Source organism: Triturus cristatus, chromosome 6, assembly GCF_964204655.1.
Source record: "Triturus cristatus chromosome 6, aTriCri1.1, whole genome shotgun sequence".
NCBI classification, from domain to species: domain Eukaryota; kingdom Metazoa; phylum Chordata; class Amphibia; order Caudata; family Salamandridae; genus Triturus; species Triturus cristatus.
In genome coordinates, this window is record NC_140589.1 from 1,380,860,225 (window position 1) to 1,380,887,785 (window position 27,561).

The following is a 27,561-nucleotide window of genomic DNA, read 5'->3' on the forward strand; positions in this document are numbered from 1 at the left end:
ATCCTATACTGGGGCAGCGAGTCATACGCGGACTTTGGGAACCCGGACAGCAGCTGTAAAGATAATGGGTCTAAATTTAATGTTACCTTTTTGTTGTGGGGGTAAAAATCCCAGCATGCTTGAATGCTGACTGAAAGTACAATCACGCCGACAGAAGCGCCCTCACGAAGCGGAATCTTTTGATGGCAATATGCGCGAGTTCGTGTTACCAGAGGCGAAGCCAATGATTCGCACGCTTCCGTGGACCGCCCACCCTCCCCACCCGATGTGTCCACAGAAGGCACCAGTCTGATCGAAGACCTGCAATGTAGTCTAGACTTTAACACACTATAGCAGTTTTGCAAGGTTGTGATGTGTCCCGCTAGTGGAACAAAAGCAGACCCCCACGATCACACCAGTCCACACTAGCCACAGCTCCCACTACAACATTCAGATTTCATCCCATTTCTCTCGCTCGCTCCTCAAACAAACCAGCATTTGCAATGCAATAGGTCTCGCATTTACAGGAGTTTGAGCTATTTGCATTGTAAATTACAATGTCTTTTATTTATGTTTTGGTTTTTAAAACAAATAAAAGGCATTGTTATTTGCAATGCTAGTAGCTTAAACTCTCGCAAATGCGAAACTTATTGCATTGCAAATGCTTGTTTATGCTTCTGAAGCTGTTGGTGAGAGGGGTTCACCAATGGCCCCCAACAGCCAAACCCAATCTAGACATACACGGGGGATATTGAGAGGGGTATTTAATACAGTCGATGTCTACACACACAGACACAGTGGTCCTCTTCAAACCCTGTACATTGGGGATCCAGCCATTCTACAGATGCGTGCCAGAAGGCCACACAGTAACGCCACTGTCCAGAAGGGGAAATCCACCACCCTGCCGAGGTCCGGGAGCTCAGGGATGTTTCCGTATGCACAGTAAACTTTCAAAAGTTACAGAACGTACATTCACACAACCTTAAAGACATACTGATGGTCTGTGCGAAACGTCTCGGACATGTTGTTGAGCAAAGAAACTCTAATAGATGGCTAATTCCATGGAAATATGAGAACTGTATTTATAGGCAGATAAAGCACATGATCTCCCACAGTTTGACATGTCTGTGATTACTTCACCCATGCTTCCCACATACCTGTCCACTCGCCATATCTATTACATGTGTGAACTTCGAGCAGTTCTGAATGTCCTGCCCCAACACTTTCCATTCTGAGGCTCGGAGTTTTAGGACTGTGCCTAGATGCTACTCACACCAGGGGCCGTCTTGCACACAGTGCTGGGTGGGGGGGTCTACGTGCGTGCCCCTAGGGCACTGCTGTATTACACAAGGGACTCCCAGTAATGAAGGGGCGATGCCGCCGCTGCCTCTCACGCCCCCTCATTACTCCTGGCGCTCTCAGCCCAAACAGCAAATTTGTGAGAGGGCCTGGAGCCACCCACTGCGCGTGAAGAGCAAACACAGTGGGGGAGCTGCGCACGAGGAACGGGGAACATGCGCGTTCTTGGACTCTTCCCACAGGCACGCAACATGGGCGGGCGGAGGGATGGACACGTGAGCTGATGAATGAATGGATGGATGGATGGATGGATGGCGGGTGCATGCTTTGATAGATGAGTGGCAGGAAGGATAAGTGGATGGATGAGTGGCGGGAAGGATGAGACGATGGATGAGTGGGTGGATGAGTAGGTGGGCGGCTAGAGGGAGGGACAAGGGAGCAGATGGATGACGAGATCAGCGGGCGCCTGCTTTGATAGATGAGTGGGTGGCTGGAAGAGCGGGTGGAGGAATGGTCGAGTGGGCAGATGGGTGGATGAATGAGATATTGGTAGGTGCATGTGTAGATAGATGAGCGGGTGGATTAGTGACTGGGTGTTCTGATTGGTTAAGGAGTGGTTGAATTTGATTCATCTCCCTCGAGTGCATTAAAGCAGCCGTGTGGTGAGGTTATCACGCAGCGTGTTTGTTTAAAGACCCGATTCAGTTGGACAAGAACACAGAGGTCTGAGGTGTGACCTAGAGCAGGGGTGTGCCGCATTTGCCTAAGAAGACTCGATCAATGCCACATTTGTAGAACCCCCAACTACATAAATGGCTCCTTCTCATTTGAATTAATTCTCCAGACCCGTGTACCCATTGGACGCAGCGCCCACGCAGAGACAGGGCAACATTACAGGACAAGCAAAGGGTGCAGCCTGTGTGCCTTGTGCTGCGTACAGTGCAGTCTTTCCTGTTTTTGTGATCGGCACTTCTGCGAGCCTAGGGGGTGTTTACTGTATGCCTTCACTTGCTTAACTTTTCGTTAAATAATATATGCACTATATTTCTAAGTGTTATCTTTGAGTTCTATGAACGACCCTGCATTAAATTCCCCGCTCTAATCGCTAGTTCTAAAGGTCACTGGTTTGCAGAGGATGGGTCAATATATAGAAATACAGCTGAATCAAAGTTCACAATTTTAGAAATATCTACAAATAGCACTGAATAAGTTATCGGCACAAGTGATTTGGGATATGACAATAACAACATCCCTAAAGAAAGCGAGAAAAAAAATTGTCGCACCAGGCGCTTCTGACTCTAAAGCCCATCCTGACCTAACGTCTGTAGCTGCATCAAGGAAAGCAATGTGTAATATAAGTTTCCCTGAAATAATATTAATACTCAGTGCGTCTATTTTAGAGAAGTTGCAGAGGAGTAGAGTAATGGGTGCTTAAATATCACTGCAAATAAGGGCAGGGGACAGGCAACAGCCTGACCCACTCTGGCAGGAGGTGACGCCGGGATGGCGAAGACAGGCAGAATTAATATAAGTGCTTTGCCCCTTGGTTTGGCCCCCTCACCCCAAAGGGAGGGGATTGTGGCTGGACCGGGGGCCTTAGTGGAGGCCACCCCCCCGGGAGCAGAACCCGGGCTGCTGGAAAGGGTGGGGGTAAGGGAAGCGTAGGCAGGACGTTACTGGGCAGCAGATTAGGACATGATAGGACAGGATAGAGGCATGGAGGAAGGAAAGAAGGTAAAGGAGAGGCATTCATGGAGGGAGGAAGGGAAGCAAGGGAGGTATAGTCATGAGGGAGGAAAGGAAGCAAAAGAGAGAAAGAGCCATGGAGAAGGAGATAAAGTAAAGAAGAGAGACATTCATGGGTGAGAAGGGAAAGCAAGGGGGGGTCGGAGACATAGAGGAAGTAAATGAAATGCAGGTGAGATAGAGGGAATGAGGGTGGAAAGTAAGCAAGACCTGGGTAAAGGCTTGGAGGAAGGAAAATAAGTAAGGTAGACAAAACAAGCGGCAAGTGAAAGTGATCGCGATCAAACATCAGAGCGGCCGCGAAAGTGAAAGCAAATGGTGTGCAGGCTGCCAAATGGTGCGCGCGCCCGGCTCACATGCACTGTATTTGGAGGCCTGAAAGCATTCGTTTGCACTTCCAGATCCCCCATTTACAAAAGCTCTCGCGAGAGCAGCGCTAAAGCGCTGGCTCAGGCGAGACCTAAAAAAACACAGACTGACACAAACACACAGTGAAGACACATGGCAGCGACGGGGTGGGTGGGGGAGCTAGATGAAAGCGGGCTCATGTAGAATATAAGAAAGGCATGCAGCCCCCACCCCTATACACCTGAGGCCCCTGAAGCCCCTGCTATGCTTAGAATGGGGGAGTATGTGGGGCTACAATGCCTCTAGCTTCCTGGGAAAGTAAATTTAAATGTAAAGGAACAGCAAAACTCTGGGTAGGTGGGGGAATAAAATAAAGGGCAGCGGCGGTAATTAAGGTTTGAGTCCCGGCGTGGGCAAGAAAAATGCTAATTAGGGAAGGGGCTATAGAAGTGCACTCCCTTCCGAGTATGTCGGGCAGCGAGTGGGGGCTGGGTGAAGCTGCACACATCCAGCATGGCAAGGCAGAAACCAGGAAAAGGGATTTGTGGCAAGAGAGCATAGAAGGGCTGCAGCTGTTCTTTTCAGCTCCCCCTCTCCGTCCCTACGGTGGTTGCCCGTGCATGGGGAGATGGAGTGCCCACTCTGCCTGGCTCAGTGCTGGAGGGGCACGCAGGAGGCTCGGTTAAGCTTGCTCTCGCTGAAGACTGAGCTGGTAGGAGGGTACAGGAGGGAGGTGCGATGGCTGCGGGGCTCCTTCCCATCAACGGGGGGGGGGAGGGGTTGATGGGAAGGAGCTGCGCCCATGTACGCTATAACACTACCATATAATATGCAAAAAATGTAAATAAATATTTGCCTAAGCATTAGTTAACAACAACAAAAAACAGCCCCAACCCCAACTCTATTTTTAAAACTGGCACCACTGTTCTCTGCCCGCATGCATGCAAAGCACACGCATCTCCGTAAACTGTAAATAGAGTGAGTGTGAAAGAGAGTTAGGCAGAGATTAAGAGTGAGGGGTGGGCAGAGACAGAAACAAATATATGGAAAGAGGAAACGAGATAGGAGAAAAGAGAAAGGTATACATACAGAAAGAGAGAGCGTGGCACGGACTGTCCAAACACAAGACCAGCCCGGCGGAGCGTGGCGCGCCCGCGGGGGAGCGCATTCCAGGCGGGGGAGCGGACCCTTTGAAGTGCTCCCAAAAAGCAGATTGCATGGCGGCGCGATGCGCGTGGTTGTGCGCGTGCTAGCCATGCAATCCGCTTTTTGGGAGCACTTTTACAACCCGCTTACAATAGTCTCGCTTTGCGATCGCTTACGCGATAGCAAGGCGAGACCTAAAAACCCAGGCACAACTAAAGCATGCAACTGTTCGAACAGTAAAGTACATGCAACATCGGGACAAAAACATATCCCACAAAACGAACATAAAAAATCGATTTGCTGTACTAATGTACCGAAAGCCAATCGCAGGTGTGTGATATCCACTAGGAGAAGTATTTTGAAAACTCTGAGGGCGGATAAGAGGTTTGTATTCCATTTAAGCATAGATAGTTGTGCATAAACTAGAAGCTTTTTGAGTTAGAGGAGCTAGGCAAAATGTAGATTTCTCATACTATGCCTGTGTTCATGGCACTGTGCCCCTCAGCCAAAACCCTTTCAAACACTAATTTACTAACAGCAGCTGACCAGGAAGGGTCACACATTAGGTAGGAAACAATATGTATCTGACTGTAAACAAGCTAGCCGCTAGGTGGCGCCAGAACGCAATCTATGTCCCACAAACTACTATACTAGTCAATCGGATACAGCAGTGAGTAGAACAAGCATTAGAAATGCAATAGGTCTCGCCTTTCATTAAGTTTAAGCCATTTGCTATGCTATACAATACCATAAGCAAATGTCTTTTAACTTAATCAAAGGTGAGACCCAATGCTTGTTAAGTTTCCTCTGACTCTTATCTAGCTGCTTTAGATTAATTAAATGTATTTGTAAATTCCTTTTTCTCTCTAACCATTTTGGGTTCCGATAAAATTGGCTTGTCTTAGTACCGGTGGTTGTTGATGTTAAAGCAGGTCATTTCTAGGTCTCGCCTGGCGTTAGCAGCGCGCATGCGTTGCTCTCGCCATTGCGAGGGCCTTTTGGAATAGATACGGATTCCAGATGTGCACGCGGACGGACAGGACAGAGGATGTGCGCGTGCATGGTGGCGTGCTTTCCCTCCCTCCGTCTCCGACTTTCCTGTTTTAAAATGTCGTTATGCATGGTACTCATGCGCGCCTTGCAGCGTGCTTTCGCTTTCCATCCCTCCCACCGGGCCTGCGTGCACAGAACCGCTAGTGATGGTGCAAACATCGACTCAGAGGGCGAGCAGCACGAGATGCCCGGGCTCATGGAGTTCTACACAGTTCACTCCCAGCACTTCGCGTCGCGCGGCGGCAACTGCTGCTGATTGTGTGCTCGGAGGTCGTGCATGCTTGGAAACAACCGTCACTTCAATGACACAGCAGCATACTGCTTCGTTCCTGGCTGTTCCTGCCCCCTCCACCATTCCATCTTTCTCACTCACGCTCTCCCTCTCACCTTCCTGTGTCTCTCTCCCTCTTCGCTCTGTTTTCTCTTACATCTTCTCTATTTTCTCCTTTTCTTTCTCTCTCCTCTCTTCTCCCCTCTCTCTCCCTTTCCCGCGTCTATCCTCTCCTGCTCTGCTTCCCTCTCCTCCATCCCTCCCTTTCTCAATTGTCTCTGTATTTCACACTTTCTCGACTCCTCTTTCTTTCCTGTTCTCTCTCATCCTGCTGCCTGGCTTTTGTTGCCCCCTTGGCCCCCATCACTCTAAGGTGCCCTGTGATATGCCTTCCCTCATGCCTCCACCCTCCCCGCCAGCGCGAGGCCACACACCGAGGCCTCTGATGTCGTCGATGCTCATTCATGGAGCCCCTCCGAGTGCAGGGAGAGAAGGGCGTGCGTCAGCGGATCTTTATCCGGAGCGGTCCCTGCCCCAGGTGCGTCCCTGGAGGGAGGCTGCACAGACCAGGTGGGGTGTGAGCTTTTAAATAAATGAGGTCTATGACCGGCTCAGTCCATGACTTTCACGTGAGGTGAGTGACATCAAGAGACTGAGTCCCCTCTGCCTCCTTGAAGTGTGGGGGCACTCACGTTTTATGAGTCACACCTGTCATACTTTGACATGAGGGATATATTCAGAGAGTGAATCTCCTCTGTCGCTCACTTCTTGAGGTGAGGGACATACTCAGACTACGTGCGTCATATGTCTCTCTCACTGTGTGAGGTGATGGACAGACTCGGACCACAGCCCCCCCCCCCCCCATGCTTGTTTCTCTCAGTTCTTGGGGTGAGGGACAAACTCAGACCATAGACCCCATCTGCTTCTCTCACTTCTTGGGGTGAGGGACAGACTCAGACCATAGACCCCATCTCCTTCTCTCACTTCTTGGGGTGAGGGTCACTCAGACCGGTGAGGGTCACTATGACCATGCGCACCGCCAGCCTTGTAATGAAGGATAAACTCGATGGACCAGGACTCTCTCCCAGCACTGTTAATCTTGTAGCTGGCTCTGCCCCTACTTCAACCCTGACTTGCAGGAAGCTCACAAAAAAACAGTAGGCGCCTCAGCCCATGAGCTCTATGACTTTAAATTTGTATAGGACTTGCTTTAGCGTGCACAGAGAAGCTATTTTAACATCTAAGGTAAACCCACAGTCATCCCTTCATTGCAGTGTATACTCAGGAGTGCAGCATGTATGATAACCCACTAAGCTACCTCACTGAGTAGGAATCCGTTAGCAATGCTGCTCTGTAACCATTCACAGTGGCCCACTGATCCGTGCTACTGAGACAGAAGCAGGAGGCCTGCAGGGTGTGCACAGACGTGTGTTCTAGGAGCTATAACCCACCGAGCTGTCGTACGGACCCTGAATGTTACATCCAGATTTGCGCTGCAGGTGCATTAACCCAGTACCTTCTGGAGTTGAAACCTATGCATGTGGATTCCACGCAGACACAGATCTTTGAAGCAGACGAACGAACCCACTGACCTATTGTAATAGGCACACCCCTGACACCTGAGGTTATACACAGTTTTCTGTATAACACACAAATGTGCTGTATGCACTTTAACTCACTACGTAGTCTTAGCAGGACTAGAAAGTATGTCCTGGGAGTACATAGCTGTAGTAGGAGCCCTAAACCTACCGAGCTGTCTCACTAGGGCTAGAAAGAGAAGCTATATAAAGGTGTATACAACAGTTACTTAGCTAGGTCACTGGAGCGCATGTTGAGTGAGAACCTTACCAAGCCCTCTCCTGGAAGAGTAGTGGTGCCTAGAGAAAGAGATGCCTTTGACAGGGCTTAATTTGAGCAGGTGTCTGCCAGAGCTCAGCCTCCTACTTCATTTTAGAGAATCTATACGTGCCTGAGGTGGCTGTGCTTCGATTCCCTGGTTTGCAACAGCCAGATATTTGTACGTTTGATATGAAATAACAGCTGCTCTGACCAGCTTTACTAATTGTTAGACACGCGCACATTTTTATTTCAAGTAAGAACCTGCTAGCGCGGAAGAGATGCGGGATGGCAGTGGCACCCACGGTTTCTCCTTCAACAGGGAGAGCCACTGGTTTGCCTTCCCCTGGCTGACTTGAGCCAGGATGGGCGGGTTCAGCGATTAGTGACCACCTCATTCCAGATATTTATGGACCATGTCTCCAGGTCTCACCTCTCCACCTACAAATGATTGTTTTTAGGTTTGTCAGTCTAATTAGTCCAATGGGAGCAGAGCAAGGCAACGACTCCCAGAATGCATTAGGTTATCACACAAATCACCAAGGCTGGAAACCGAGTCCATCCGTGCGTGCCCTTCCCCACTCTGGTAAACCATGGCTGGAGACCCTGCGAATCATTAACGAGCATTAAGAATGCAATAGGTTTCGCCGTTCATTAAGTTAAAGCCATTTGCTTTGCTATACAATACTATTAGCAAAGCAAATGGCTTTAACTTAATCAACGGCGCGACCTATTGCATTTTCAATGCTTGTTTTCATTTGTCACAAAATAAATGAAAACAATTTAAATTAACCTTGACAAATCATTTTTTGTTTCCTTTTGTAAACAGGATACCCTGATTGTGTGGTCAGAAGCTGAGAATTATGATCTAGCTCTAAGCTTCCAAGAAAAGGCTGGCTGTGATGAGATATGGGAAAAAATTTGTCAGGTAAACATTTGTTTCCAAACTGTATATATTCTGAATGTTTACTGCACACATCCAAATTGTATCCATCTCATAGTATAGGGATTAATTTGAAAATTTCAGGTCATTAAATTTTTATCTTAAGTGGATGATGTCCACTATTCTGCATGCACCATACTTAAAACAGTAGGGTTCCTGAAAAATTAGATCATCGTAAGCCTTGAAGCTTACATTTTGGCATTGCTTTTAGTGACTCGGAGCTGGGGTTTTTACCGTGATTGCTTGGCCTGTGCCTCATTAGCTAAAGAAAAGTTTTGTCATCTTTAGCTTTGAGAGATCTGAAAATTGATAGAGATGTTTAAAAATAAATCAGAATGTTGACTTATGCATCCCTCTCATTGATTTGTTTTGTATCCTTTTGAATGTTCCGGTTTGACTTGGTTTTTCTCCCATCATAGACACTTCATATTTGTAGTGGGGCTATTGTGGCAGATTTATTTTATTCAAGACAAGTGTTTTTTTTTTCTTATGTTTTGTTGTGCCTTCGCAAGTTTTCTAGACTGTATGTATGAAGAGTGCAATAGAGGTATGTCATCCGTACCAGCATTGAATTGGGTATTAGCAGCTGCTCTTCAGTAATCTGTTGGAAAGATTTTAGAATTGCACCGTATCTGTTTGAAAAATTGAGCACTTTATCGCGTTACCTGCATTAAAAAAATTGCCCTGAATTCGCCGTATCGCATATTAGATTGAATTTTGGGGAAACCAATCAGCGCTGAGGTGGGTGGAGCCTGTTAGACCTTCCCGACCATTTATTGTAGGCAGTTGCGCTGAAGCACCAAAGTCAAGCCCGTTTGCAGCCTGTTGGGGCCAGCCATTATGCCCAAAAACGTACCTACCCTTCCGACTATCTCCGAACCCCTACTCTGTAAGCCACCAATTAGACCCTTTGCTCTTGCGAAAACTACACAGTTTAGGTCTATTAAACAACATTATCCTAGCAATAGAATTGGTCAAATCTGCTGCACAACCTAACCCCATTCTCTTATCCCCCTCCTCACCCCCGGTCACTGCCTCAGTTAGAAATGTTACTCCTATTCCTCACCAAGTTTCATACCAACCAGCTCTTGGTCAATTATCTCACTACTCGTTCTATAGTCAAACACCTAATTTAAATACTACACATACTTGATACCGAATCTCCAGAAATTGTTCTTAACCGAAACATCTTAAACTGATGAATCCACTCCAGATATTTTAGCTGCCCTTCCAGAAAGCTACTAGTTACTTCAAACCAATAGGCCTCTAGGTAAAGTAGGTGGAGATGTAGCAGCAATCAATCAAGAAACATCTTTGTTTTCCAGACTTGCGACACTTAATATTCCAGCCATTGATAGCCTACTGATCAATCTTGACTCTCCAACCTTCCCCTTTCTGTGCTTTCTCATGTACAGACCCCAAGGCTACAAGCAACACTTTCTACAACTTCTGACAGAGTCAGTCTCTCCTCTAGTCACCGACAATGCAGAAATATTGCTAACTGACCACCTCAACTACTGGGCAAATGAGGAAACCAGTGGGAGAACATCCACATATTTAACCGACCTGCTTAGCAGTCTAAACTTTGACCACGTGTTCTTACCCACCCATATCAAAGGTCACATGCTAGACCAGGTCTGGTCCACCAGTCTGCTCCTGAATATGGTTGAATCACTATTTAATCAGATTCTCATTGACTGGCCTTTTCCCCTCTTAAACACCCCTCATGTCCTGGAATTCTCTCCAGGACGTGGACCTCAGTAGACCTCAATGCCTTCTGTGACTCACTGGCAATCGTCCTAACTACCCTAAATGAGAGCTTAAACCAGTATGAGGAAATAATCTCCGATTGGCTTACAGTAGCCAGTAATTTGCATGCTCCCCTCGGCAGAGCCAAAGAGGCCAGACGCAATGATGTGCCCTATGGTTCTCAAAAGACCTAAAATAAGCCAAACTTTAACTTCACCATGCAGAATGTAAATGGCAGAACAATTCTCCTGACAAAAGGGAAGTCTATACACAACACCTTAAAGTATATAAAAAGTCAATCTTGGAAGCTAAATGTACTTTTTTCTCAAAAAAAAAATAACTGAACAAATCTAGAGCTCCTTGGAAGGGTCTCCGAACTCTCTAACCCTGATAATGACCTATGCTACCCACTCAAAACCCATGTGACACCCTCAACTCCTTCATCGACAAGATCGAGATAAGACATCATTCCTCCTAGCTCACTTCTTAATGCAATTTCCTTATAAGATAAAAACATTATTACACTCTCAGATTTTCCTGCAATCAGCAAGGATTGCCTTGTGGACCTGCTGACCAAAGTTAAGTCGGGATCTCCAAACTACACTTGTCCTCGCAGGTCCTAAAAACCAGTATTCTGTCTCTTCCCGACCCCGGCCATCTCCATTCTTAACATGTCCGTCAATCAAGGCAGCGTCCCTAGCTCTTTTAAAGAGGCTATAATGGTACCACTCTCAAAGAAATCCAGCGAAGACCCATTGGTCCTGAAAAATTACAGTCCCATCTCCTTACTCCCCTACTTACCAAACGTTTTTGAGGCGCATGTCTCTCCACACCTCTCTTCCTAGAGGAGTCTAATTTCCTTGACCCTCGCCATTTAAGTTTCCCACCATCCTATTCTATTGAAGCGGTCATCCTTTCCATCACGGGTGACATGCGGGAAGAAGCAGACGGGGGCATCACTTACGTGCTGGTCGTCCTGGACCCATCAGCAGCTTTTGACAGTCGACCATGATCTCCTGGTGGACATTGTCAGAGCTGCAGGTTTATGGGACACAGCTCTTTCCTTTCTAAATGGCTGCTCACAATCGGTCCGGCTGTCTTCCTTCAGTTCACCGAAAGTTCAGTTGAAATGTGGAGTACTCCATTGAACTTGCCTGTCCCCTCATCTTTTTAACCAATATATTCTGCCCCTAATGCACTCCCTTAAAAAATGAATGTCAGCATCTATAAATATGCTGAAGACATGGTTACTTTTTACCATTGACCCTTCCCCTGAATCAAAGGAAGTGATTTGTGGAATCCTTCATTCTGGCCTCCTGCAATGGGCGCTTCCAGTACGCCCAAGAGATTAGCAAAAAGTCTTGGAGCCCTCACTGACTAGGATCTCTCTATGAATCCCCAAGTGCCCACTTTTTGCCAAACTGTTGATGTACTTTGAGTGTGCCCTGGGTTCCTGCCAACCAGGTACCCAGTGCCTATGTATTTTCACTACACTGCATTAAAACCAAACCCAATTGGCACTCTTGGGCCACATGTTAGTCCCTCGTAAATGGTACCATAGGTTCCAAAGGCACTGTGGGCAGGGAAGGCCTCTAAGGACTGCAGTGCTTATTGTGCCACCCTTGAGGCCCTGTACCTTGACACACATAATTTCATTGCAGTCTGTGCAAACTCTGATCCCCCTATGCCCTGAGCCTAACACCAGGAGCTTCGCTCCCACAACCTTACGGCGTGCTCGTGAGCAGCCACCAACCGGAGGGCCCCCTATTTCCCCATCGGATAACATTGGACCTCAGCACTCTGCACACAGCCGCCCTATTAGTGCTAAGGGTGCTTTGAGAGTGCATACTTGACCCTGGGGGAACCCTGGTTCTAACCCCAGAAATAATGAAAAAAATGAACTGTCTTGGACCGACTCAAAGAACGATCACGCATTCGGGAAGCACTACATGACGACCAAGCGCCCGTTCACAAATTGAAAGACAAGGCAAACCTTAAGGGTAACCACATAAAAGAAATATAGCTTCCCTGTGCACCGTTTTAATACTGAAGATTACCAAAAAGATTATCTCGTTGGCGAGGTTCCTTTATTTTCGTTTAGAGGACGATACATTTCCAGTTTTAATTCCGCTCCTCCATCATCATATAGCAGTTAGAGCCACACCACGTAAAGGTGTTAAGAGACTACTTATTAATCTTGTCCTGATGCTTGCCATGGTGAGCCGACCCTGTGCTGCCGGGGAAGAACTGTCTGAGCCCTAAACCCGCGGCGCTCTTGGAAGTTGCGGCCTTCCGCGCGAACGTACTCTGGGCCAAGCAACGTGGCTGTGCTGCTGCCCGTAAGGGGAAACTCTGCTGCCGAGGTGATCCTGACGACACCCTACGCCGCCGGCCCCTGCTCTAGTGGTGCCGCGGACAGCGGAGGGCGCCTAGTGCTCTCTGCGGTCCAGTGGCGGCAGAGGTTGGAGGGCTGCTCGCGGGAGTGGCCCGGACACGGCGAGGCAGACTGAGGCGGCGGAGACTGTCGGGGGTAGCACAGGCGTGCGGCCTGCAACACGGAGGTAGGCCTGCAGAGGGAGCTTGGGGCGGCGGTGGGGGACCACGGGGGTCGGTCGGGCCTAGCGGCCCCCTACCTGCTCACAACGCGACTGCTACTGCGGCCCAGGCGGTTGGGGCGAGTCACGAGGGCCAGCCGGGGACTCCTGTGGAGGCTCCTAGCGGGGGGGGCATCCCACTGCCTCTGTGTGAGGTGGGGGGTCCACGAGGGTTGGTCGGGCCTAGGGGCCCTCGCCTGCATGTGGCTGGAACTGTGTGGCTGTACTTCCTGTGACGTGTCCTGGCCTTCTGGCGTGACGGTTGGCGCAGACCGCACTGGAGCTGCTGGATGTAGCATACGCCACTGAGGTGGGCCTGCGGGGAGCATTGAAGGTGCCTGCTGGTGGCAGTGGGGACCACGGAGGTCGAGCCTAGGGGGGCCTCCTGCCTGATTGCGAAGTGACTGCTCCGGCGAGCCGGGTGACTGGTGAGGGCCACGGGGGCTGGTCGGGCCTAGGGCTCCTGCGGAGACTATTTGCGGGGCGGAGACCCCACTACCTGGGTGTGTGCTGCGGCCCCTACAAGGTTTCTGGTGTTGCGGAACCCGTGTGGGGTGGGAGTCCACGGGGGTCGGTCGGACCCAGGGACCCCCGTCTGCACTGGGCTGGGACCGAGTGGCGGCACGCGCCGTGGCTCTGGAGAAATGGTTGGGTTTGTGCCATGCTGCCCCTGAACCTAACATTAGCGCACCGTGCCACCCCTCCTGCTACTGTGATTGTTGTCTGCCACACCAGCGATGGCTTTTTTTGGGAACCTAGCCTTCTGGCGCGATGGCTGACGGAGTGTTGGTAGCGGCACCTAAGTGGTGGGGAGCGTGCCCTCCCGCTTCTCCCGCTTTCCTGTCTATTGACCGGGGCATCGCTCAGCAGACACGCCCGCTCTTCCTGGAACTGACTTGCGGGCTCCTCTGCTGAGAACGCTGTGAAGGGGTGCCTAATCGCCTGGAGGAGGCCCGGGCCCACTGATCGCACAAGGGTGTGCATTGTTTTTTAAGGTGCAGCTGTGCTGTGGAGGTTCAGCTCCTTGTTGCGGACGAGGCCTCTGTGGGGGTGGAATCACGGACACTTGCCAACCCAACCTCGCTGCCTATGAGGAGCGCTCAGCAGATCGTTATGGGCCGTTTGCGCAACAACAGCCCTCGCGATGCACCTCCTGGGGGCCAATCTGGGGTATTGCTTACGACCTCCGGGGCAACGGCAGAGATGAACCCGTCTGACATTGCCACCAAACTAGATTCTGTGCTGGCGGTGGTGGAGCGCATCGGCAGCGCTCTGGACCTGACCCGCACATCCTTGGAGGGCTGTATGGACACTATTACCTCAGACTTTACACTTCTCCGGGCCGACCAGCACAAGCTCTCAGACCGAGTGCGTGATGCGGAGACCGCACTGGCAGACCTTCGGCCCAGATCCCAGAATTGCTCCTCCGCACTTCAAGATCTGTTGGATCGGGTTTGCACCCTGGAGGACAAGGTGGACGAGGCGGAGGGTCGATCACGCCGGAACAACGTGCGAGTGGTCAATCTTCCGGAAGGAACGGAGGGGGGGGGGGACCCGGAGACCTACACTGAGACCTGGATGAAGGAGCTCATGCCCCCCCGGATCGCTCTCCCCGCAGTTCGTGGTGGAGCAAGCCCACCGAATACCTGCCCGCAGACCCCCTCCTGGGGCGCGCCCTCGCTCCTTCCTGTTCAGGATCATGAACTTCAGAGACAGGGATGCTATTCTGCGGGAGCTGGGCAAGCATCCAGGCCCTAAGGTGCAAAACGTATCCGTTTCTCTTTTTCCTGATTACACGGCTCCGGTGCAGAGGAGGCGAGCCACCTTTACGGCAGTAAAACAGCTCCGGGATCTGGACCTCTGCTATTCCTTGCTCTTCCCGGCCCGCCTGCGTGTCATCAGAGGGTACTACGAAATACTTTGACTCCCCCCGCTGGGGCATGGGAATGGCTCGAGGAGCAGGGGTTGGCGACGGCACCCAAATCGCCTGATGAGTCCCGACCTCATGAGCGCCCCCGCGGTGGCAGACGCAGAGGGGGAAAGGCCAGGAGTGTGAGACATGCTGTGACCATCCCCAGTCCCGATCAAATCAGATTGGAGCGTCAGGGGGCCTTGCGGGCGATGGCAGCTTTCCAGCCCCCCAGATCTCCATCCCCGCTCAACTCTGTTACCTCTCCACCTGGGTCCGGGGCCCCTGAAACCACGCCGGAATAGTCACTGGACGCAGATTTCCCCCTGTTCCGGGGTGTCACCCCACAAACCGCAGATGACATTATCTGATAACTTTACGTACATGTTGAACTATCGCACTGCTCCAGGGTTTTTGTTTAATTCTAGCAGCTGCGTGGTGGCCCCCCTTCCCCTCCCCGCATTTGGCAGGTGTGGGTCTTACATTGGTTACCTCTTTCAGGCCATCTTCCCCCCTGAGATCCCGGCATCAGTTACCTGGGGCCTTATATGCATGCTAGGACACCATAGTGGCTTAGGCTATGTTTCTTTTGTTTGAGATGCTCTACCTCCTGCATATTGGCGATAACTGAAGGGGAAGGTCTATACGTTGCCTCCTCTCACTCGCTGGTCTTCTCCCCCCCCCCCCACAAATGGGAGGCCTTTAAGGTGGTGGTTAAGGGCCATTGTCTGGGGCGGACTTGGAGTATTCGCAGACAACTAGACACCTCGTTGACCCGCATTGAAGAACGATTACTCCTACTCGAGTCACAAGATGTCACTAGCCCGACAAGGCGGCAGCAGCTTGATGCTGCCCACGGCAAGCGCGCGGTGCTTCTGGACCGACTGCGCTGCTATAACTTTTTAGCACACTCGATCCGCTCCCACTCGGCCGCGGACAAAGCCGGGAGACTACTGGCTTATCTGATTAGGCAGGAACATCCCCAGCGCCCAATACATTTCTTACTAGACGACTTTGGTCGGGAGCGCTGCGCCCAGGGAGACATTCACGCACTGATGACTGAGCACTACACCCGTCTGTATGACACTCTACTAACAGGTAATGCCCAAGACGTGGGATCCTTCTTGGGCACAGTGGAGTTACCCACTCTGACGGTGGATCAGTCCCTGGAGCTGGACTCCCCTATAGTGGAAGACGAAGTGCGGGACGCATTACAGGCCTTGTCCTCTGGTAAAACTCCAGGGCCGGACGGTCTTCCGATGGAATTCTTTAAGACCTACGCGGAACATCTGGTACCACAGCTGCACTCTGTTTCTGGAGGCAATCTCGCAAGGGACCTTGCCTCCCACCATGCGTACCGCTAATGTGGTGTCTTTGTTGAAACCTGGTAAGGACCCCACATCACCTGGTTCATACCAACCTATTGCCATATTAAATTCGGATTATAAGATCCTGGCAAAGATCCTCGCCAATAGACTGGCTCTGTTAGTACCTGATCTGGTACACTCTGACTAGAATGGCTTAGTTCCACAGCGTAACACAGCCCTGAATCTGCGCCGCTACTTTCGAGTGGCGGAATATGCCTCAATCACCTGGCCGCGTTCCGGTTGTATGGTATTGGATCTCGAGAAGGCTTTCGACTAGCTGGCCTGGTACTTTCTATTTGCTGCCCTTGTTCGCTTTGGAGTCTGCCCCTATTTCCTCAGCTTGGTCCGATTGCTATACTGTGAACCGTCGGTTCAGGTTCGGACGGGGTCATATATTTCTGATCCGAGTGCGGCGTGGGACCCGGCAGGGCTGCCCGCTGTCCCCGCTACTGTTTGCGTTCGCTGTGGAGCCGCTGGCGGCTCATATCTGCATGAATGTTGATATGGGCATAGCACTAGGCGATGGCATTCACACCATTTCGCTCTACGCGGATGACTTGTTAATATACGCCAGGGATCTTCATGATATTCCCCCCTCCCTTGATCGAGCCCTTAGCCACTTTGCGCGGGCCTCCGGGTTGAGAGTCAACCTGACTAAGTCCATACTCTCCCCATTTCTGGGGGATACACTGGATCCAGGCTTAACGCTCGGATGAACACCGGTGGCCTGGTGCACCGACCCTTTTCATTACTTGGGTGTTCAGGTTTATCGCACCAAAGCCGACCTCTTTGACGGGAATTTGATCCGGGCTACCACGGCGATCCAGAAGCTCATCTGAGATCGGAAGAATCTCCCGTTGGCAATCTCTGGTAGGGTTGCGCTGGTTAAAATGGTGGTCCTTGTCCGCCTCCTTTACTATTTCGCCACGCTACCCCTCATTATCCCCCCCCCCCTTCTTTAAGCAGTGGGAAAGGGTAGTACGAGATTTCATATGGGGGCCTTCACGCCATAGAGTGTCCATGGGCAAGCTTTATTTACCTACCGAGCTGGGCGGACTCGCAGTGCCCAATTTTGAGCATTACTACCTGGCCTCCCAACTGCAGTGGGTCGCCAGGGGGATGTCTTCCCGTTATCTACCAGACACGGCCTCTTTACGACCCCCGCCACTGCTAAAAACCTTGCTTCAGATTTTCAACCCCTGCTCCTCATTTTAGACCCGAAGATATCGGATATCGGAGTGCTTTACATGAGCACTAGTTTAGTTACAGATGGACACATTCATTTTTGTTAGGCACGGGGAGATTAAGTGATTTGCCCAGAATCCGAGGATGTTGAGGGTGGTTGCCGAGACTTGAACCCGGTTCTCCAGCTTCAAGGTCGACCGCTCTAGCCATAAGGCTACATCCTCTCCCCAGAGATCCTTTCTTGCCTGTGTGTGTACAACAAATGCTTAACACTACCCTCTGAGAAAGCCTTACTGCTCACCCACACTACCGCAAATCGTGCGTGAGGTGCTATCTACTTTTACCTCTACCTACCTTTGGGGTTCCACTGGATTCTGTGTACATTATACCTCATTTTGATATAGTATACACAGAGCCATCTTCCTGCAGTAATCTCCTCCTGCTTCTTGAAACTCCGTAGAATTTGGAAAATCGTCAAGTTCCTTACCTTCGTCATCTCGAATAGAGTACACAAACTCTATTTATTTGGGCCTCTGAAAATGCCTCAAAAGCATAGTCTAAGTGGCACGAAACCAGACAGCCAGGATCATTTTTAACAGCCCAGACACTGCCACATCCCCTGCTGATAAGAAAATTACATTGGCTTCCGGTAGAACAATTGACTGTCTCCAAGACTGGATGTATTGTTTTCAAGTCCCCCTGCAGAAGAAACCCAGCCTTTATATCTGACAGAATTCAAAAATACACCCCAGTTGAAACCGAAGATCCATCTTTATGAATAGCCCACCTATGTGAGATTCAGGCAACGCCTAAAAACATGGCTCTGTCAACAGGCCTATGACCAAAACCATGTGTAGCGTGATGTACATCCTAGCACCAAGAAACCAACAAGGTGTGCATACGCTCGACAAATACGATAGCATAACATTGCTCCTGCTAGACTATCTGGTGCATCGATCATAGCACATCGAGAACAGGCAAATGTAGCTGCAACAAACAATGTTACTTTGCAATCGAGGCTTTCCACTTAATGTGTCAAAATCCAATCCGCTTCCGTTGCATATCCAGAATTTTGCAAATTAACCCTCTGTTTAGTGGTAACCAAAGGTTATTATTGAAATTGACTACCCTTTATCTTACATCAAAGTCTGAGGAAGGGGATGAAGTTATTGGGAATAATGTCATTATGCATACCATTACTTCACAATGCAAGGCTGCAATTGTCCACTTTTTATCAGCGGCTAGTGAGTCAATGGTCTCAAACTAGCAGGGCGTGGGAGGATCTTGTGTTGATCTTACCAAAAATACAGCACTCTCTTCAATAGGCCAGCCCCCAATCTTTATTGAGCAGCTTCTAATACATATCCCTAGCTTCAAGTGACCTTTACTACAAAAACGTCACAATTTTCTACCCACAAAATTGGTAATTGAGAGAGTATAACAAATAAGTGTATTGGAACTCAGAGCATAAACGACATCCAGAAATCAGTTTTTCACAAGATTCGCTCATATACACTCACACAAGACAACAATTTATTTCATACAGAACCAGAGAAAGTAAAACAACTGTTTTAGTTTAACACAAATAGCAACCGAGTAAAATGCTGAATGTCTTAATGTTTCATCCCCAAGTTCCCAGAGCCATTGATACTAGGGAATAATCAGTCAGTAGATTGGTCACAATTTCTTATTTCTCTCCCAACATGGACATATCAGTCTTTTAGTAGTCAGATATATTGGTGTATCATTTCTGCAATAGGACAGGTCATGGAGACTCTGAAATCAAGGTAGGAATTGTATGCATCTAACTCATCAATCCAGAAATGTAGCATTTAGTTACATAAGAGCCTCAGCTCCCTTGAGAGAGCGAACAAAAAAAATGGTAATTGTTGGCTTATTATTTGTATCGCACTGAAGCTCTGTCCACTTTATGCATCAGTACAAGACATTGCATTCTAGTGCAGACATGCACTACAAAAAATTCCTTATAAAAATTACAAATGAATATCCTCAAACGTCCTTCAGTTAAACCCAGAAACTCTGAATTCATATTGACACACAACCAAAAATGCAGTGCAGACTGGTATGTAGGACTAAATATTGATTGCTTATCTCTCCTTCTTACCCAAAAAGTTAAATCCTTGTCTTTCAAATCGACTCAAACCTCTGTAAAATACTTGTTTACATTGAAAGGATTGATCTCTTCACCTTTAAAAAGATTCAGACCTCTCCAAATAGATTTCTTCAATGTAACCTCTTAATAGTGTACCTTCAGAGACCAGAGTTAAAGGTTAAACTTGCTTACCACATCCTAAAAGCCCTTGAATGTCAACACTCCGCAAAGCTCTACTCCACCCTTCACATATTAGGAGGTACCAGGAACCTCAGATGCAGAATAGCTGTTCCGCTAGAAGTGGAAGATTTAAATCCCACTGTGCTGAGACCAAATCGTTTTTGGTGCTGTTAAACACTAGTGGATTTCTGATTGAGGATTTGAGTTACCCAAAAACCATGCCTCCTTACAGAACTCGGAAAACTATTATTCATTTTTTCACATAATTATTTATTCCTTTTTATTTCTATGCTCTCCAGAACATGGACAGTTGGCCTTTCCCCTTGCATAGTTTTACTTTCCCTTCCTTGTCCCTTCCCTAACCACCGTCATTTGCTTTTTACCGTGAAACGTGAAAAAAGTTTCTAAGATTCTTATTTTTCCATGTTCTCAGTTTTTTTCTTCAGACCGTCTCATGTTTTTTGTTGAAATTGAGGCACACTGACACTTGTTGGGGTAAGAGTTTCTCCATGTCTTTCGAATCTTTTTCTTCAAAGGAAGAAACTCACTGTGCCTTTGTTTCATAGGTTCAAGGTAAGGATCCATCAGTGGAAGTTACTCAAGACCTCATTGATGAGTCTGAAGAGGATCGCTTTGAAGAGATGCCAGAAACTAGTCATTTGATTGACCTTCCTACCTGTGAACTCGACAAACTTGAAGAAATTGCTGACCTTGTTACTTCTGTTCTGTCCTCGCCTATTCGTAGGGAAAAGTTGGCACTTGCCTTGGAGAATGAAGGCTACATAAAAAAATTATTGCAGCTCTTTCAGACTTGTGAGAACCTAGATAACTCTGAAGGCTTGCATCATTTATATGAAATTATTAGAGGGATTTTATTCCTCAATAAAGCAACACTGTTTGAGGTAATGTTTTCAGATGAGTGTATCATGGATGTTGTAGGATGCCTAGAGTATGATCCTGCAATGGCAACGCCCAAAAGCCACAGGGAATTTTTGACCAAAACTGCTAAATTTAAAGAGGTTATTCCTATAACGGACTCCGAACTTAGGCAGAAGATCCATCAGACCTACAGGGTACAGTACATACAGGACATCATCTTGCCAACACCATCCGTTTTCGAAGAGAACTTTCTTTCCACTCTAACGTCATTTATTTTCTTCAACAAAGTTGAGATTGTTAGCATGTTACAGGTAAGATTGCAACCTGCATTAGAACATTAGAAGGCACTTTTATAAGAGATCACCTTGTATTACTTCATAATTGTCAACATTATAATTGTTATTTTTGTTCATTATTAAATGGTGTTTGTTTCCGCCAAGGTGTTTATATAAGCAAAAGTGAAGTTAGCTTCAACAACTAAGTAACTTAATTTAGCAGCTGACTATTTTCAGCAATCCAGCTACAGAATTTTACAACCGATCTATTTGGTAAGTGATGAGCTTTTGAATTTTTAAAAACTATTTCTCAGATAATACCTTCTGGCACATTTGAGCAAAGTAGAGATTTAGTAAAAGATGTTCAGGCGTGTCAATGAATAGTGCTGCACAGTTACGATACTCTTAACGACTTTCAGTGTTCGATAAGTAGGGTAAAATTATCTCCCATAACAAATGTTCCCTCTCCGATTGTCCTCCCACAAAATCTTGGTCTCGCCAACTTCATAAGCACCTGCAAGTAGTTTGCATATATTCTGGTGGGAAAAAGCATCTGGACTAAACATTACTTCCTGGTCAAAAGATTAGTACTAACAGCAGGGTTAGCAGAAAAGAACACAGACTGCTCCCTCTTTGTAGAGAGATTTTAGTGCATGAAGTAACTATCTTATTAACACGAGAACATCTTATTTCTAGCCATAGAAAAGCCAGATAGTGCATGAATGTGCTTTGCCAAAATAGTCTGTTTTTTTCATGTGTCCTTTAAGGTGAACGTTTACCAAATCGGTGCTTTGCTCAAATGTTATTTTGCTTAAGTATGACTGAGGCAAAATTGGGTACAGGCTTTAGTGTTATCGTGTGAATTAGATGTCTCATAAAGGTTTTTTTTTTTTTTAGTGTAGAGACCTGTACATGTTTACTGTGACAGGGGTGCACTTAGCTGTTTTGTTTAGGTCAGCCTTAAATGAGCATTGTGAGAAGTTCCTTTAAACATGCACTATATAAATAAGTGCTGCACAGGGTGTCAAAGTTCCCTTAAGGAACACTGCACATCAGGATTACCAAATTGCCCTCATGTGCCAGATTTATTGTTGATAGCGCTTATTTCTGAGAAATATCTGAGAGCTAGAAGTATGCCATCTTGATCTAGAACGTCTGTAGCCAGATAAATATTGAAAACGTATTTATTTGCCGTACATGAACAGATGGTAGCTTGCTTTTCAAGTGTCTGCTCATCAATCTTTGACCCATACTTGCTCATTGTCATTTGTTTCAACATATGTTGCAGCAGTTTTTTCTGTAAATGAAATAAACTGATAACTGGCATGGTGCAATTGCAGGTTGCTCCCTGTCATAAAGATCAAAGTTTCAACTGATTGTAAACTATTCCTGAACACTGATTTTATATATAGATGAGTACATTTACAAAATGAGATAACTGTCTTTGAGTTCATTTATAACTTAAAGGTAAGCCAAACTGTATTGGGTTTTAATAATTTATCCAGTATTGGTGTATCTTTCATAGATTCACATGCTTAGAATCCTCCCCGCTGACGAGGTGGGAGTCTCGCGGTACAATAAAACATATACATAATAGTCATAAACCCTCCACAGAGAGGCAAATCCTCAGATTTTCTACCGCACCTCGTGTGACAGGAAGTCTCTCTGAGCTCTGCTCAGTTTTTCTTCACCTTTGGCTGAACTTTGTGAGTATGTCTGATTCATCAAAGAAAAGCTCGTTTTTGCCTTGTTCATCATGTGGGAAGAAGAGACTACATTTTGAGGATCCCCACAAGGAATGTATTTATTGTCTTTACCCAGCACACAAGGTTAAAGACTGCAGGATTTGTAGAACCTTACCTGCCAAGACTTTGAAAGACCGAGAGGGAAGATTGCTGGTTTGGTTGGAGAAGTTGAAGGCTACATCTGATGTTGTTTCAGGAGATGATGGCAGTGTGAGTCCTCCGGTGTCCACCCCTCTGACAAAAAGGGGGATAGATCTGGTGATCCCCCTGAGCGACAGAGTAAGACCTTGAAGAAGCCTCACTCTGAGGCTGGTCACTCTTCCTCTAAAAAAGAGAAGCTTTCATTCTCTTCTGAGGTGAAATCTGCTGAAATGATGAAGATTTCAGCGAAAACTGCCTCAAAGCAGCAGAAATCTCTTTCTGACATCCTGTCGACGTCGAAAAAAGAACCGTCGACGATAATCTCCTCAGATGGGGAGTGATTCCTCGACGTCGACTAAGGAAATCCCGTTGTCGACGACAGCACCGTTGACTATATCATCGCCGTCGACTATGCCAATCTCGTTGACGCCTACTTCGTCATGCCGTCGACGATGCTACTCCCGTCGACGGGTCCGCTGTCGATGATTCAACACCCGTCAATGAGTCCATAGTCGCCGACGATTCTACTCCCGTCAACGAGTCCACCATCGATGACCGCAGCAACTTTGACGATGACGACCACATCGTCGACTATGTTTTTTCCAACAACGACGTCGACTATTACAACATCGCGGTAGCTTCTGTTATGGCTATCACTGCTGATACTGATTCACCGTCTGTGTATATCTCGTCGACGCTGAAGCATAAAACGCCTACATCTTTACTGATTACGCCAGTTTTAACATCAAAATTGTCATCGTTTACCAGGACGTTTCTCATATTTCACCGTTGCCTCCTAGTCACTATCTGGAGGAGTCGGATGATGGACTTTTTAGCCCAGCACGTAACCCTTCTCAACTCCGGATCAAGTATCAGGATGATGAAGATGAGGAAGAGTACTATGAGCCTTGTGAGTCTCTGCGGGGTCCGCAAGAAGCTATGGTGCAGATGCCTATAGCCTTGATGCAGGATCTGACTGCTTTGTTGAGGGATTATCATACACGCTTTCCACCAACAGCGCCTGTTCCAACTCAACCCACTCCGTCTGCGGTTTTGCAGATTGCAAGTCCTGCTGCCCCTATCAATGTACCTCAGGACATTGATAGGGGCGCAACATTTAATCCAAGATGATGATGGCGATACTGTGGCTGAAGATGGGGAATTACCAAACTCACCCTTGACTGTGGATGAATATTTGATTCCTACGCCATCTTCACTAGATCCTCAGGCAGTAGATTCCCCTCCTGAAGATATCGGAGGTTTTCACGCAATTATGGAAAGGGCAGCAACCAGGTTTCATCTTCTTGTGTCTGTGAAGCACACAGATTGTTTCCTTTACGATTTTAAGGACCAAAGTAGGAAGTTTGTGCGTTCTCTCCTTATAATAGATTACATCTGGGAAGAAGGGACTAAAATAATGAAAGCCCCATTTTCAGTGCCTTCGATTCTCCCTAGAATGCATTAAAAAGTACAAAGCACCGGATGATACTCCTGCTTGCCTGTCCAGACATCCTAGACCAGATTCCGTTATTTCACAGGCGGCTCAGCGTAAGTCGTGGAAGCCATCCATTCCTGTGACAGCACCGCCTGATAAGGATGGGAGGCGCGCCGATAACATTGGTAAGCGTTTCACCACCATGGCGGGTGCTTCAGTTCGTGCTACTAACTCTTTGGTGATTCTAGGGAGATATGACCGCCAACTATGGTCTGACATTTCTCCATACCTTGATTTCCTATCCGATGACAAGAAGCAGGAGGCAAAGAAAATTCTTCTTGAAGGAGAAAGGGCTGCATCGGAAATTGATATTTCGATGGATTTAGCCTCCTTGGGCTTTCATCAGCTTGCCGGAGCAGCAGTCCTTAGACGTCGGGGATGGTTGAAATCTACCACCTTTCGCCCTGAGGTCCAAACAAAGATTTTGGACATGCCATTCGATGGTGATATATTATTTGGAAAACACATAGATGAGGCTTTGCAAGAGATCAAAAAAGATACTGACAGTGCCAGAGCCCTTGGCACCTTGCAATATAGGAAGACTCCTTTTTGGGGATCTAGGGGCAGAGGATCGTGCTCCTTTCGTGGTGGTTATCAAAGATAGCAAAACCAAGGCAATCAGGGAAGATATAATTAGCAACAGCAGCAGTCCTACAGAAACCCTCCAGCTGCCGCTTATAGACAGCAGAATAGAAGACCTCAACCTCAAGGCAGGGATTCTGCTCGAAAACAGTGACTACTTCTTAGCACTTGCAGCAGATCTGCCACACCTTATTTACAGGATTCCGAATGTATCCCGACAATTGGAAAAGATTAACCACAGACAAGTGAGTCTTGGATATTCTAAAATTTGGCCCTGAGAGTTTTCACGAAATTCCTGGCTCCGGTGGCAGCTCACCTCAGACTTCAAGGCATACAATTATTCCCTTATCTGGACGATTGGCTAATAAAGGCTCCTTACTTTCGGCAGGCTTCTCGAGCAACATCCTCATGCCTACAGCTATTTTAATCTCTGGGGCTGTCCCTGAACATTCAAAAATCAGTTATTTGCCCTTTTCAAAGAATTCAATTTCTAGGGGCAGTGTTGGATACCACCCGGGACAAGGCATTCTTGTCCAAAGAAGGGCAATCTTGTCTCATTTCTCTGGCATCAGAACTCCTAAAAAGAAAGTTCGCTTCTGTGAGACTCATCAAATCATTCCTGGGAATACTATCATCAGCAATTCTGTTAGTACCTCACACCCGTCTAAGAATGCGGCCGATTCAAGAGGAACTAGACAGTCAATGGCTGCAGATCTCTGGGTCGTTAGACGACCTAGTGAAAATTACTCCAGTTATACGTGAAGCGCTTTCCTGGTGGCTGCACTCCAAGAATGTCTCAATCGGGCTCACTTTTCTGCCTTCCTTACCGGACTTCATCCTCACTACAGATACCTCCCTAGAAGGGTGGGGTGCACACCTTTAGGATCTTTGTATAAGAGGAAGGTGGTCCGCTGCGATGGCAAGGATGCATATCAATTTCCTAGAACTTCAAGCTATTTTCCTGGTGTTGCAGTCCTTTCTCCCAAGGCTTCAAGGGTCAACAGTTCTAATCAGAACCGACAACACCACTTGCATGCACTACTGAAGCAAGCAAGGAGGGACCCGTTCTCACATTCTGTCTCAGGAAGCTCAAAGCATTTGGGAATGGCTGCTTTCTCACAATATCACAATGAAAGTGGAGAATTTGCCGGGAACTCAACAGTTTAGCGGTACTCTGAGCAGGACCTCGAAGTCCTGCCATGAATGGGAGTTGGATCAATCAGTCGTGGAACACATATTTCAGATGTGGGGCAAACCAAATCTGGATCTCTGCCTCCAAGAACTATCGGAAGTGCCCATTCTTTGCCAGTTGGGAACTGGAGAAGGGCTATTGGGGCAACGCCTTCATGATGAGATGGACAGGGATCTTTGTGTACGCATTTCTCCCCTTTCTGTTGATCCCAAGACTTCTACGCAAGCTCAAGATGGAACCATGTTGCATGATTTTCATTGCTCCGCGGTGGCCGCGTCCTCATTGGTTTACGGAGCTTCTCCCACTGTCCAAACACAGACCATACCGCCTTCCTGCAGTTCCGACCTTGTTATCAATGAGCAGTCCAGTCCATTTGCATCTTCATGCATGGTTTCTGGATTCACAGAATTCAAGGAGATAGATCTACCTCAAGATTGTAGAGATATTCTTGCTAGGGCGAGAGCTCCTTCTACCTTAAAGACCTATGCTTTGAAATGGAAACAATTCTGTGCCTGGTGTGCTGACAGATTTACATCCTGTACGATGTTCTCCAGATAAAGTTCTGCCTTATCTCCTTTTGTTATCTAAGTCTGGTCTTGTGTTTACTTCTGTCAAATTGCATTTAGCGGCCATCTCGACCTACAAACATTCTGCAGGAGCTGCATCCGTTTGCTCCAATCGCTTGATCAAACAATTTCCAAAAGGGCTATTCAGAACTTTTCCACCCGTCAAAGCCCCTCCTCCAGAATGGAGGCTTAATCTGGTTTTAAAACAACTCATGAAACAACCTTTTGAGCCTGTTCACAAGGCTGATCTCAAATACCTCTCTTGGAAGACGGCACTTTTAGTGGCTCTCACCTCTGCTAGGAGGGTCAGCGAGATACAGGCTTCCACTATCAAACAACCTTATTTGTAATTCACCAATGATTATGTCCTCCTCAGAACTAATCCAACATTCATTCCGAAGGTTCCCTCTACTTTCCATCTTATGAGCCGGTTATACTGCGTTCTTTCTTTCCCAATCCTCCTTCCTCTGCTGAAAAGACTTTGTATACCTTGGATGTTAAAAGATGTCTGAAATTTTATATTTCACGTACTGTGTCCGTCAGAAAGTCGGATCAATTGTTTATTTCTTATGGTGGTCAAAAGCCTGGAACAGCAGTTACGAAATCCACTATTGCAAGGTGGATTGTATCTACTATCCAATTCTGCCATGATAAAGCTGGACGTACTTTATCTGTGAAACCCAAGGCTCATTCCACAAGGGCAGTGTCTTCATCTACTGCTCTCTTTGCCGGAGTGTCTATAGAGAAGATTTGCCGTGCTGCGACCTGGAAAACGGTGCGCACTTTTACACGGCATTACTGTCTGGATCTGGCGACAGAGGCTGAATCAGCTGTGGGTCAAGCAGTGTTTCAAAAACTTTTCAAATAAGGTAAGCCTGTGTAAGGAGGTGATTATTTCTAATACATGTTCACATATGCGTGGTGTATTGTTTATTCAGTTTTTTTATACTTGCTTCGTATGTATATTT

General features: G+C 47.5%; 1 protein-coding gene across 4 annotated transcripts in view; it reads left to right on the top strand.

Moving 5' to 3' along the window:
- The window catches only part of PPP4R3B (protein phosphatase 4 regulatory subunit 3B), a 455,240-nt gene that overhangs the window by 150,691 nt on the left and 276,988 nt on the right, over nucleotides 1-27,561 (top strand). For all 4 annotated transcript variants that reach the window (XM_085612383.1, XM_085612385.1, XM_085612382.1 and 1 more), the window contains exons 3-4: nucleotides 8,508-8,606; nucleotides 20,285-20,908. In XM_085612383.1, coding sequence (XP_085468509.1) covers nucleotides 8,508-8,606; nucleotides 20,285-20,908 — 723 coding nt within the window. The remainder of the gene's footprint in view (nucleotides 1-8,507; nucleotides 8,607-20,284; nucleotides 20,909-27,561) is intronic.